The following is a 14,797-nucleotide window of genomic DNA, read 5'->3' on the forward strand; positions in this document are numbered from 1 at the left end:
TTAGACCCCCAAATTCTCCCCATGAGGTCAAAAATGGCTCATTGTGAACAATCGTTGTAGCTGATGTGCTAATGCTGTGCAATAAAAGGAAGCATGATAAAAGACCCATCCAGAGGTTTTAGTGCAAATTATGGCTAATCTTTATGTGCCCTTCTCTCTGAAATAAAACTGCCCCACAGTCACCGAGATCTCCAAGACTGTCCTAACGTCACTGGACAGAGACGCATAAAGAAAGCTTGATTTTGGAGGTGAAGTCAAATAAGGCTATACCGCTTTGACAAAATGTTCCATACTGCTTTCTGTGGTCATCCTCTCTAAAAGGTTTTCTTTCCATCTATGAAATTTCCCAAAATTATGAGGAGTACCTGTACCTCAACCTTCACTTAAGCCCTATCGCTTGAGAAAGAACATCCCATTTCCATCAGCTTTTTAGCAACATGTAGTTTGTGCTGCCATTTATAATGCAATAATTTCTTTTTGTGTGCTGAAAATATTTAGTCTTTTTCATTAAAATGTATCACGATGAGACTCGTTTGTCAGCTTTTCTGTGTTAAAACTGTTTTTTTTTATTAGTTTGATGTAATATTCTAAACTTAAATTATGTGTCTTCATGAGATGTAAGTGGAAAATCCTCATAATTAACAAAAATGTCGGCTTGTGTAATTAATCTATGTAAACTGTTTTATTTATGATTCAGTCAGTGAAATAAATAACTTTTTAATGATATTCTAATTTATCGAATATGAATTTATATGACCACCAGGTCGCCTTTTTTTCCCCAACTCATCCGTCTTCATTCCTAAACTCGATCCCAGGGCTTCTCTTTAATAGTTTGCATAATTACTAAATAGCTGAAGAACTCGACATTTCCATTGATCTTCCAGCTACCTGCCTATATGGCGCAATTTGGAGGTGTGTGTACTTCTCACAAGCTTGGAGCTACATTCCATAGGTAGGATAGTGCACCATGATCTATATGTGTATGTTTGTCAGGTTGTGAGATGAGATCATTTTAATTACAGCCATAGCAACAGCAAGACGCCGCACAGAGTAGCATTGGACCTAAAGGATAAATATAAATGACTTGGAGCACTGCCAGCTTAATGTGTGTGATGAGGTTGTAGCTTTGGCATATGAAGCATGTTTGGCATTCAGAAAGTTGTGTGCAGACCACACATCATGGATACCTTGGCGACTGCCAGGCTCCTCCTCCTCCTATAGAGCTACTGAGCTCTATAACATGTAATAGGGAGTGTGCTGCTTTCTTGATTCACCATCAAGGATGTCTGTCATTTACTTCCTATCTGACTTTCAACGTCATGGAATAGTTGTCATATAGAGTGCATTTTCATTGTAATGAAAAATACCTTTTATGACAGTTACTTTTGTAAAAAGTCACATCCTTAACGAATGGTCTCACTCACAAAAACAGCTAATTCATTACATGTGCATATGAAGTTATTCAAAAATTGGTAGCATGCTTGCAAACATGAAAACATAAAAATTCAAGGTTTAAAGCAACGAGACTTAATGCAACATAGAGACATACACTCCAAGTTGCATAACAATTTATTTTTTTTTATTTTTTTTTTTGCTACGTTGCATAAACACTGCCTCCGAACCTCTCTTACTCAGCAGATGCTTTGCAAATATTTAGCAGCGTGAACACCCTGCAGAATCTGTTAATAGCATCATGTTTACCAAAAGTGCAAGTGTTTGTTAAGTGGTTGACTCGCTGCGGCGTTGTCGCTTGTTTAAATACAAGCATCACCGATCTCCGTTTAGCTTTTCGGAGGCTCTTTAATGTATGTTTCCGCCAGCTTGATGTGACTGCAGCTGATTCCAGGCCAGCACGCTTACCCGAGGCCGAGTGCCAAGGCGTAATGAGAGATTTGGTTGTGGAATTCAGAATCTGACAGAATGCATTAAAGCCAAGCAGACTGCAGATGCAAAGAGAGAGGCCGGGGCCAAAAGCGATGACTTCCCATTTTCCAACCAACTGTATCGCATTTTCCCTTTGCTTCCAGCCACACAAGTCGTGCAGCAGACTGTGCTTTTGTTTGGACACGGATTCCCATTGTTTGCCATGTTAGATATGAGGAAACAAGTGATGAAAGCAATTACTGCTCACACCACTCTGGTGTTCTGGTTTTGGCAGTAAAAGTGCTGGAAATTCAGAGCCGCAGCTGCATCCATTTCATCGTCTCCCCACGTCTTTTATTGCAGAGGCTGCATGAAGAATTCATTTCTATTAAGGTCATTTTCCTGACATGGCAGGACCTCCCTTGTCGCTCGAGGTCAGGGTGTCCTGCCCAGATATTTTACAGCAGCACTGTGACCTTGCAATACCAAACAAACCAACACTGTGTGACAAGTATGATCTGAGGGAACAAATAATGTGACAGCCTCTCAAGTTCTTGGGCAGCCTGGGCCTCCCATCGGGAGAAAAGGAATCAGATTTTCAGTATTTTTTGAAAGGGTGAGACTGAGTCTGGGTTGGGGGTTAGATGTAACGATGTAGATCCGTGTAACTTTTCACACTTTCAGTGTTGTGTTTCGTCACACTACTTGCATCAAGGATCAAAATTCAATTTATGAAAAGGTGCTGAAAATGGATTGGGGTTTTTTTTTGCGTGTATATTTCAAATACAATTATTCAAACAAAACATACGTAATCATTATAATGTTTGTGAGTTAATAAACAAAAGGTTGTTTTAAAATGTCTCTGTGTTAAAGGGTTGCTTTAACAACCTTACGGTTTTTGGTGACACCCTTCATAGCAACGACTATCACGAAACATTGTCCAAGAATTGTTTGGCTTCAATTAACCTCAGTAAGTTAACGTAAAAAGACTTACACTTGACTTTTAATTTAACTTATACATAGTTCAGTTTTTTTTTATCATATACATCAATGTTTATCTGATGAATTATTTATTTGTAGGACTGTACCACTTGTTTGGCAAACCCTAAAAAAGCAAATCACTGAAAAAATCATTCTGCACATGTAGAAAACAAAAACAAAAAAAAACAAGGAGAATCTCTCGGAACGACGCTTGAAAATAAATGTGTGTGTTTTCCACGTGGATAAGAAGCTCTCAACTACATGTCTATGAATAAGTAATCAGTCTGTTTGCATGCTTCAGGATTTACTAACAAGAAAAGCAATCAGGCCCAAGACAGTGCAAAAGAAAGAAAAAAAAAGGCACTTCAGCTTCTTCAGCGAAATCTCTGTTTTATTTTGAAACGGGTTCTACTCTAGGCAAAGACAAAGCATCCGAAGACGATAAAGGTCCACGCTGCCCCTCCCTACAGTCAGACTTAACAGGTATCTGGAGACACACAGATCACAGATGACAATATTTCACGACGGACACTTGGACATAAAAATGACCCTTAGCTGAACTCCAGCCGAGCCACAAATATGCTCAGTCTGATTTAGATGCTTTCCCCTCACAGCATCCTCCTGGCAGAAAAGCAGAGAAGAAGAACAATAGGACAGTAAAATGTATCCTAATTCCAGCTGGAGATCCTAATTCAGTTCAGAGACGGTGAGGAAATGGGCTTGCGAGAGCAGACCCGGCAAATACGCGGCGGATAAGAACGATTATCCCGCAGATGAGCGGAAAGATGAAAACTAATTTAATAATAAGACCAGAAAATTCTGCAAGATAACGGGGATCTAGAGACCAATCCAAGGACCATCTGGCTTGTACTGCACATGCATGTGCCGTTTTCTGCAGCAGGAGGGCCCCCATTTATACTGGTGGTGCTAAAAGCTCAGAAGAAACAGTCTGCACAGTTGCACATTAATATTGTATTTCTCTTAACACTCTTCATACAGCAATTTTAAGATGCTTTTAGCCGTTTTATATTTGGGTTATGAGCTCAACACCAACAGTTACGTACAAATGGAGGAGCTCTGATCAAGTTTCTTGTGGCTAACACGGATGGTGATCCTCACCGCCTATGATTTCTTATTCTCGGCTCAGAAAAAGAGATTAAAAAATGTGCTTTGGTTTCTGTCTTAGAGGTAGTTTGGAATCCAACCAAAAATCAATCCATTGCAAGATCTTCGTAATTTATGGATCAAAGCATATCTTTAAAACTCGTACCTATAAAAAGGTGAATCATAGTGAATACTGGCAGCTGCTTTGCAAAATGGAGGGAGTTTATAATATTGATGCATTCAATAACAGAAAATATTTTTATGGTTTGACCTGCATGTTGCGAATCAGAGAAAATGGGTAGAATATAATCTTTGGTAAGTTGCTTGGTGTATCTCTAGCTAAGAAGCAAATCAACCATTTTATGCTTTTATAAAGGCATAAAAAAAGCCTTCTTTTTATTTCTACCCATCCATTCATTGTTGTTGGAATATCTGAGATTGGGTCACGGAGGTAACAGGTAAGGGAAAAAATCCCAAATATCCCTTCCCACCTCATTCAGAGGGTTATCAAACCTTTCCCAAGATTGAAAGTATAAACAGTCACTCCAGTTAGTTTCTGGCCTCTGCTGCTATTCAGCAAAATAATGTTTGATTTTAATTTGCAGACTGCATTTACTTTACGTCAGGGGTATTGGAAATGCAGAAGCTGATAACGGAGGTTAGAGAGGCTCTTTGATCTGATTTCTACAAATTTCCCCAGTAGACCTATTTGTTCTGCGAAGGTAGGCGGTGCAACACAGAGTAACATTCTCACGAGCGTCAAAAACTAATACTTTCCTGCACAACGTTGCACAGTTTGGAAGCAAATCAATGTTTATCACTTCACCTGCAGTGGTATTAATGTTTTGTCCGTACGGCGCACACCTGGGTGGAGAAAGGAGGCTTATCCTCAGGAAGTTCAAGCTCTTTTTGCAAAAGCATTTTGCAAAATACAATATATTTGCAGAAGGATTTTCAGATAGACTAGAATTAGAAAGGTATTGATATACTTTTACACTAAGCTGTACACCCTGTGACCACATGCAGCATAAGACTGCAGCATTTTATCGTGTATGTTCAACTAACAGAATGTGGAAAACCAGCGTCAAACCCTAAACAGCTAATAACACTAATCAGTGTCTGTAAGAATGGTACAGTGTAAGAATGTTGCATTTCTGTGACATTTAGTTTATTTAAATTTTTGTCCTCTGCATTGAGCACAAAATAATGTCTAAAGCTTTAAAGCAACAGGTCGTGTGAGTTTTGATGCTATTTTTCTAGCCGGTAGGAACTGGCTATGCTACATGCTACCTCGTTCTTAACAACAAGGGCAGATTTGGTTTTAGCAGTTTTTTTTTTTTATTTTATTTTGTGTCTAGAGAAATAATAAACAATCCCAAAACTTTGGAAGACGTAGCTCATGGGGGTTATAAGGTGATGTGTTTCCTTTTCTAACTTTCTGTTGCAGACAACTGTACTACTTTGGCTAATTTGTGTGTGAAAGGAACAAGTGAAGAGATATGGTTTCTGCTGAGTTACATTTTTGCTATGTCTCCTCTAAACATATATAAAAATAAATCCCTAAAACTTTAAAAGAATGATGTGTTTTTAACTCATGCTCATAAAGAAACAGGTGGTGAAGATTGGATATTTTTGTCCTGATTAAAGCAATCCCGACATAATAAACAACTTCTTGAGATTTCAGCTGATAGTTTTCCAAGTTTTTGTAAACTATTCTGACGCAGCTAGCACCACAACTTCTGCTTGTTTGATAATAAACAGGTACAGGATTTGGTTTCAGTTGTGCTCTGATCTTTATTTTTATTTTACTTTCAATTAGGCCATATGTCAACAAAAACAACCGGAAGTTGAATTAAAGTTCAACTTATTACTATGGGCACTGTGGCTGACAAAACAATGTCTTTCCTGCAGAGTGTAAAGATACTTTGCTGCCCATACGCTAATAATTATGCTTCATAAATCATGTTGCAACCTTAAATATTTCCCACTTTTTTCTTGTGTTATTAATTCTACAAATAACACCGATGTTTTAAACCAGCTGATGATAAAAGGTAATGAATTCCAGCTTCACACCATTCCTTCTTCAGTAAAGTAGCACTAACCTTGCAGCTACGTTGTTACTAAACCTGAAGAAAATACCGAGCGTACGGACAGAAAAGTACAAGAAAAACTAAACGGTTAGATTCGTTTGCATTTCTACGCAGTAACATTTATGAGCTTTTTCCTCCAGTTAGATGTTAAAGCTGAATCTTTGATTTCACTCAGTTTCCTTAATATATATTTACATAAAAATATGCACGATGCTCCAAACATGTATTTTATTTTCTGAAAAAAATAAATAAATACCTGTAGGCTGCTGGTCTTTGAACGACTCTGAAGATGAGAGTCGTGATTGCACTGCCAACTCTTATAAAAGAAGGATTAGTCCCCATATTTGTGCCTTATCTTAAACGTTTTTATGAGGTTTTTGTACTTATTTACATGCCAAAACTGGCATATCTTTGATCTATCAGTTTGGGCCTTGGCAGAGCAGCAAAAAGGCATATTTGTGTAATGTATACTTTTCCTGGGGACTTATTACAATGCAAATTACCTTGTCACATTGATGCTGATCTCAAAACTAAAAGCATAGGTTTTTAAGCCAGGCTTTCTGAAATAAAATGCAGAGTTCCTTCCTTCCCACGCAGTCTGTGAGGAGTCTTTTCATTTGTTTTGCATTTTATATAGGACAGTGGGAATATGCGCAACTCTGTAAAAACTCTGCTGCGTCCCAGTTTCTGCAGGTCTGTGTGTTAACAGGTTATTGATATACATATTACCATACAGGTGCACCAAACCTGCAGACATAAGGAAATATTTTTTAAGCAGAGAAAGATTCAGACACAGCTGATATGCATTTCCCACTAGAAAGTATTCAGACTTCTTCATTGTATTCTCTTCACAATGATCTCCTGCAGAAGCATCTATCCCCCCCACCAAAAAAAAAACTTATTATCTTTCAAAGGTATTCACAACCATGGCTTAACAGTTTAATAACCGTTGGCAACCACCTCAGCGTCGAGGCTTCTTGGGTGTGCGTCTACAAGCTCGGCTCATCTGTTTTGGGGTATTTTCTCCCTGCAGATCGTCTCGCGCTCCGTCAAGGTTGAATGGGCACCGTCATTAGATGCCAGTTTTTAGTATTTCCAGAGATGTTCATTTGGATTCAAGTCTGGGCTCGGATTTAGCTATGCAAGGACGGCCACAGCCTGCTCCTGAAGAGCTCTCCTAGTCCTCTGTTGCCTTGGCTGTGTGAAGCAGATTGGAAGATGAATCATCAAGTCTTTTGGAGCAGGTATCCTTGAAGAATTTCTCCATTTGGCTGCTGCCATTTTACTTGCTATGGTGTCTAGTAACTTATTTCTCATTCCTGTCAGCATAATGGTGGTGTTTTTTCTCCATACCCAGCAATGAAAGTCCAGTCAAAAAGGTTCTATTTTGATTTCATTAGACTAAAGTTATGTTTTATTTCTCTTAGTCTAACATTCGCTAAGTTCTATTTTGGACAAATTTAAGCAGGCTCCTATGTACCTCTTATTAAGGAGCAGCTTATAGGTCTTATAGGTGGTGAGTGTCAGAACTGGTTGACCTTCTGGACGGCACTTCTAGCTCCGCAATTGAACAAAACTTCACTAATGTGACCGATGTGTTCTTGCTGACCTCTCTGATCTTTTCCTCCAGTTCTGATGAGGATCCTGGTGGTTTCAAACTTCTTCCATTCCAGCTCTGATGCTAAAACTCTTATTTGTTTCCATACGTGTCTCACTCCTCCCAGCAATATCTTCCTGCAATCGGAATAATTTGCCTTTTTCCCCAGACATCCCCTGCTCATGCTTGAATCCTGGTTTTTAGGCTCAAACTTTCTCTGCTTGCGTGTGAATTAATCAAGTTGATCAAGAAAACAAACTGTTGAGTTCCGGATGTGAGCAGAAGAAACTGAATTTACTCCGTGTTCTCTGCAAGCAGCGTCAGAAGGATGATGAGTATAACTTGAATGCAATGGTTTTCAGTGTCATTGCAAAGGGTATGATGAACATTTTGATGCCTGTTATGTTTATATGTTAGTGTTTTTTTGTTTTTTTTTTAAACTTACCTAAATCTCTGAAAACAAGTTTTTTGAGAAGGTCTTTTTTTTTTAGAAAACTGGATCTATTTACAACATGTAGTAAAACTTGGAAGAAGCAGAGGAGTGTGAATGCATTTTGGCATCACTTTAACTCGCAGCTCTCGACTGTTGAGCTTCGATAACCCGTGTTACGGATCACTCACCTTGCCGACGTAAAGAGGCTCGTTTCCTGTGTACTCCTCCAAAACGAAGAACTGGTTCCATACCCAGCTGCGTTTGTTCCTGTGCAGGGCCTCCCAGGAGTCCGGATCAGAGTGCAGGGACTTCTCCCCGTCCCCAGAGCTGGGACTCAGCCCCCAACAGCAGCAGCCTCTCCCCCGCAAGACAAACAGGAGCACCAGGAGAGCCAGGGCTCTGCATATGCCTGAGCAACACCAACCCATCGTCTGGGCTCCCCTCCAAAATGCACTGAAGCAAGAACAGGAGCAAAAATTAAAAAGAACTGAAATGTCAAAACCCTTGGGCTTTTATCCGAACAGTCCGGACTCTGCGTTTCATAAGAAAGCAGCAGCAATTGGACCCTGAAAAGAGCAGACGGGTTGAAAATGACTCAAATTCTGCATTTTTTTTTTTTTTGCTGTACAACTTCCTGTTTCTCCTTTATCGGAGAGGGGAAGTGGGATTATTGCTGCCGCTGTGGACCCAGAGAGCTGGCCGAGAGGTTCGCCGGGGACTTGACTGGGGGGCTTGGACACTGACTCTTTGTAATTGGCACCTATCAGAACAGAAAAGAAGGGAAAGACAAAGACAGAGGAGAGAAGAGAGAGGAGAGTCAGCAGAATTGCCTCTATGACCGCAGTCACTTCTGACGGCGCGTAATGGGCCTGCCGATGCAATGATAATGGCATTTTTCCAGCAATCCTAAGGAAATAGGTGAAAGAATGAATAGAGCGGACAGGCAGTAAATGCAATGCACACACTCTCACCTACAGATGCTGCAAAGAGAATCAGGTGAGGTCAAAGTGTAAGATGGAGGAAGAAATGACAGGGCTTCTCAATGGATGCAAGCAAAGAGATTTCACACCGAGCGAGACGACGACAGCATAACAATCAAACGCCATTCAGCAGCCTAACAATTATCCAGGCCTCCTCTCACCAAGGTCATTATTTTGTCATATTTTCTCTTTCTATAAGATGATAGCGACGGTGAATGGGACTCGCCACTCGACTCTAACAAGCCACACGATCTGAGCGGCGCACGCTCTCATCACCGTGATTAAAAAGAAATCTGAGCTGTCAGCGGCATGCGTGGAGGCCCGGCGATCCTGACCTCCACTCCGAGTGGGAAAAAAACCCCACGTTGCTCCGGCTGGAGAGCAAGAGAGGGTGAGGAGGGGCAAGAAGGGGCTGGGAAGGCGTGGGGGTGGGGTTACGGGTCTGTCTCGCTGCCATCAACGGGCCACGACAGACTCCCAACCCCCCTGATGACGCCGGAACATGACGACCTGTCAGAGCCGAGGACAGCGGCGGGCTTTGACAGATAATGTTCTTCATGTCACAAAGCATCCTGGGAACTTCATGTGACGGCTGCTGTTATCAGTCCGTTTGAGGTGCAACGGTATCTTCAGCAGCACATCCAGAGCCTCGCGAAACATATTCATCTTGTCACATTTTACGTCCTTTAGCCACAAACTGCTGTGTATTTTAATGGGATATTGAGTGATAAACCAACACAAAGAAGTGCATCATTTTGGAATAGATGGAAAAGGTTTTTCACAGCCGGAGAGTCAAATTAAATGGAGAGCATGTAGGAACATCAATTTTAATACGTAGATGGATGTTGTGGCCTGAACCGTCTCGTTTTAGCTCTGACTGTAGGTTTAGGTTTGTCGTCTCTGGTTGTTCACGTGTTTGATGTGTTCCAGACACCAGCAGGCCCCAACCCTTCTTGGAACATGCAACGCCTTTGTGGAGGGCATCGTTTTACAGATCGGTGAGTAATGAGCGCAATGTTAGGGAAGCATTCAAAATGGAGACCTGTTAACAGGCATTAAAGCCATCTGTCCTGGCAATCACAACGTTCAGTGCTTTGGTGTTTTTTTTTTTTGCATATTTTTTGGCTCTAGCTTTTCACATGCAGCAACACCTACTAGCATAGCAGCAAGGCAAGCGTGCAACAGGTGACTCTAATGGACAATGCTATTGCGCAACAACGTGAACTTCTGATTGTGTACAATAAAAGCTGATGTTAACAGAATACATTTTTTTAATGAAACTGTATGATTGTCAATTAATTTTTAAAACTTAATTAAATTTATAAATACATTTGTTAAAAGGCAGAAGGATCTGCCTCTCTGCATGACGCTCTCCTTTTATGGGTGTTACACTAACAGCACAACGACCTTTTCAGACTTTCATAACTAAAGCAGAACCATGCATCTGTTTCCATCCACTTCACAAATATGCACTTGTCTCGTGTTAAACAACATAGCTGAAGCTCCTAGCTGATAAAATGTGCAAAAGGTCAATGGGTGTGAATATCTTTGCATGGAACCGTGATCCGAAGGTCCATGTGCGAACGTGAACTTCAGGATGGCGTTTTCTGACCACGCGTGCGTATGTTTGTTTCCTCTCTGACCTCTCTTTGTCTCTCCTCTATGTAGAGTATTGGCACAGCCCTGGGTGAGAAAGGTAATTGCTTTGGCATACAGTGACCTCTTTCTTCCCACACAGATCCCTTCCACTTCTCATTTTACTTCCTCTCCGTTCCCCTCAAGCAAGAACGAAAGGAAGAAAAAAAAAAAAAAAACGCACACCACACACATCCTGTGGAAGTGATTTGTTGTACTTCACCACAGGAAAGTCATTAGGCAACGCTAATAATTAATACAGAAATAAATCACAGCTGCAAAAACACCTCTGCGCAGAGGCAGCTGAATGTTTGCAAGAGAAATCCTCACCGGTTGCAGATTTCCTTGATATTTGTGTGTATTTTCAGCCCACATGCTATGGAGGGAAAAAAATAAAATAAAAATACATGAACTCATCCCAATCGACTGAAAAAGTCGAAAAATATGGACACATTAACACACTCTTTATTGCGAGTTAGTGGCAGAGGTGAAAAGTGGAGCAGATGTGGCTGCAGGGCAACACGACTCGCGAAGGCCGGCCACAGCGCTGGTTGTTGTTCGACGGGGTCGAATCGAGCCAACTTAATGCATGTCATTTTGCTAAAGCACCAACGTGAGAGAGAGGAGATGGGAGCCTCATACAGATGGGAGATAATGCAGCCGTGGTGCACAAGAAGTGGGCTCACTAAAGCAGATATTGGCTTTTTATTTAATGAGTTTCTTCTGATTTACCATCGAGTTGATTTTAATTTATTAGGCGTGTCATGCACCGAGGAAATCGATGTTTTATTTTTCTTCTTGATGCGATTTATCATTTTGGAGAAACAAAGCATGAAATCCAGATGAAATATTTGACTGGCAAAAAAACAAACAAAAAAAAAAAACAAGAACGACAAGATCTTTATGTAGGCTTAAAAACTTCTCAGCATTAGTATAAAAAAGTACAATCTTGATTTAAAAAGTAAAGTAAAAGACTCATATCTAATTGTGTTATCACAGTAGATGAGTTTCTATCTTGTTTTGTGCAAGAATGATGGGTGTTGATAGGAAAAGGCTTAATTTCTTCGGAGAAAAAAAAAAGTGTGACTGTGGAGCCAAAAGTCTTTGCTGCTGGCAAACTGCAGTGTCTTATGTCACTTTTTAAAGAGAAAATAACTTAAATATGCCTTTAAAGAGACATAATGCTTCCTCTTTTATGAGGTTGTTCTACCCTGCATGCAATGCTTTAGTGCCAACAGGTCCAAATTTAAGGACTGCAATAAACGAGCCTCTAACATTTAATTGAAATAAACTATCAGCACAAAATACAACCAACTGTGGCTATTTTTTTCTGGTCCTGTTGAAAAATACCACAGCATCATGTTGCCACCTCTATGTGCAGAGCAGATCCATCTCAGTCACATTGAACTATTATTTCTTATTTTACTGTCGCAATAGTTTTTTTGTTAGTTTTATTATATATATCTTGCATTGTGAATGAATAAGTGTGTTGACAGATGGAGGCTAATTCATGCAGGCACATTCAAGAGTTTTGTTTCACTTTTCAAAGAAAGAATACCTTATAAATCTGCTTTTAGAGAGACATTTTGTTTCCTGCTGAATAAGGACGATCTCTCTGAGAAGGTCTTTCCAGTTTTATGCTTTCAAACCATCTAAATGTTCCTGTATGACAAGTTTGCTTGGGGGGGGAATAAATCAGACATTTTCACGATGTAACATCAACTCTGGCTAACTTCCTTTACCTTACTGAAAAACACAACAGGCACCCAGCGTGGTGCCATCACTTCCAAGTTTCATAGTGGAGTTGGCAGCACAAGCAGTGAAAAATGTCTCAAGGTATTATGACATTGTACAAAGGGAGCTTCCTACTTTTCAAGTATCATATCCAGGTTTTCTACTACACATCAGTTTGTTGAGCAAACGTCTTGAACATTTATATGCAACTGATTTATTCAACTTTTACGAAGCGACAGCATTTTCAATCTTTCTTTTAAAGAGACAATTTGTTCTTTTTTTTTTTATATGAAAGTCATGTAAACTTCTTGCAAATATTTGCAATGTTCTGCTTCCAAACCCTCAAAATATTTCTAACTTTCAAGATTGCAAAGAAAAAAACAACTTAACTTTTCAGCTTTCGCTTAAATATATTCGAGACAATATAGCCATCCTCGTCACTTTCTTAACAACCCCAGAGCATAATGCTGCCAACACCTGGGGACTGTGGCTCAAGTACGACACATTAATCAGAGAAAGATGCTGAATTTCCATCTTTTCAGACATCACCAGAGAGTACCAACAATCTGACGCTGGGTGAGTCTGGCTCAGCATTGGGCCACCTCCAGAGACTCATCGCTGACCAGTGTCAAAGTGATGTCATTAAATTAAGTGAAAATGTGAGCCAGAGCTGTGAATGTAAAGCGTCTTCCAGTCTTCCTTTGGCTCTGTTTCTCTTGCTCTAATCCCATTTTCCAGCCTCACAACAGGATTACCAGCACCGCAGCTCTCACTTTAGCAATCGCACGCCCTCTCCTATCCGTCCGCTCATCCATCACTCGGAAGGTGAAGCGGGAAATGCCATGAGAAGTTGTGCAAAGTTTAAGCTAAATATGTTTTAGGGCAGCTCCTAAATCAAGATTCTTCTCTCTCGTATTTTTTTTGTTTTTTTTTTTGTTTCAGGTAACGAGTGCAACACACCAGCGATGCTTTTCTCTTTGTTCCTGAAATAAAACAAGTAGTCGCCACATAACTGTAATAACCGTAATAAGAAGATTCATTGATTTTTACTGTCTGCACAAGTTTCCGTGTTATCCTTCAGGTTATTTACATCACACACACACACACACACACACACACACACACCGAGGGAGAGAGAGAGCAGACTCATGCTGAGCCAGAAGCTTGAACCTGAGCCCTCTGGCTGAAAGGATCCTCTCGCTGATTCCTACCATTCCTTCATTGATTTGCTTGAATACAACTTTCTCAACTAGATATGCAACTGATTGAACTTCACAGCAGAATATAAATATGTTTACATACAGAGAGTTATGATGCTGGGAGGTTAAGTTGTAGAAAAAGTAAAAGTCAGTTTGCTCTTATGGAAAAAAAAAAAGTATTAAAAAGTATAGAGAAAAGTATGCTTGTGGCCCCCGGTGGTTTTGTGTGAAGAAACATCTCTATTCCTAGATTTATCTTTCTAACCATAAAGGGCTTAAGAGCCGTTTTTCCACATTTGGACGTAAATAAAACTTGGAAATGGGGTCACTTCCATGGCTTGAGTTGTATTTCAGCTCTCAGCATCATGGTTTCTGATACGCTGACAAATGTGGGCTCACACATGCATTCAAATGAGGTGATACATTTGATGCAGCCATTGGGGGGTCTGTCATGTTATGTGGAGCATGCAAATAAAGCATTTGCTGCACAAACACTGTATATTTAAAGTTGGATATTAAACAGGCAGAGAAATTATTTTATTTTTTTTTTAAATACATTTCTTCAATTAAGTTTCCAAAGGGGGCGGGGTCTGGATGGTGTGGGTCAGGGCATTGACTCTGTTAGAGATATGGAGACAAAAAGGTTAGAAAAGAATCTTAAATCCATTGTGCTGCTCTCATATATCAGGAGCTGTGGCCAAGAATAATGGTTTAGAAATATTCTCAAAATTATGTAAGTATAAATGAATCAAAAAAATAGTCTCATAATGTAATTTAGCAGATCATTTATTAAATTAATAATTCATTTAAGCTTGCTTTTTCATTCATATAAATGAATTGTATACAGAGTTTCTGCGTCAACAGTATTATTGGTTCAGCCATCCCCACAAGCCCCCACCGCCCCCTTTGCCAGCTCCAGTGTCCAATCTTCTGCCACCAAAACCAATTATGAATTGAAATTTAAATGCATTATCCACAAGCTGTAATTTGACATCAGAAACAACAGTGTGAACAAGCTCAGTATGTCTGCGAGGAGCCAGGTGTTCCAATATTTTAAGAAATTTGTATTCCTAATTTATATTCCTTGGACACCAAAATATGTTGTTGTTTTTTTTTGTTTTTTTTGTTTTGTTTTGTTTTCTAAAATAGTCATGTATTACTGTATTTTTTCCTCTTGTCTT

General features: G+C 39.9%; 1 protein-coding gene across 1 annotated transcript in view; it reads right to left on the bottom strand.

Moving 5' to 3' along the window:
* Nucleotides 1-14,797, bottom strand: part of LOC103147556 (cadherin-7) — a 130,165-nt gene that overhangs the window by 113,589 nt on the left and 1,779 nt on the right. The window contains exon 2 of the mRNA XM_007565956.2: nt 8,257-8,828. Coding sequence (XP_007566018.1) covers nt 8,257-8,496 — 240 coding nt within the window. The 5' untranslated portion in view covers nt 8,497-8,828. The remainder of the gene's footprint in view (nt 1-8,256; nt 8,829-14,797) is intronic.

Source organism: Poecilia formosa, unplaced genomic scaffold (assembly GCF_000485575.1).
Source record: "Poecilia formosa unplaced genomic scaffold, Poecilia_formosa-5.1.2 Scaffold184, whole genome shotgun sequence".
Taxonomy (NCBI): Eukaryota; Metazoa; Chordata; class Actinopteri; order Cyprinodontiformes; family Poeciliidae; genus Poecilia; species Poecilia formosa.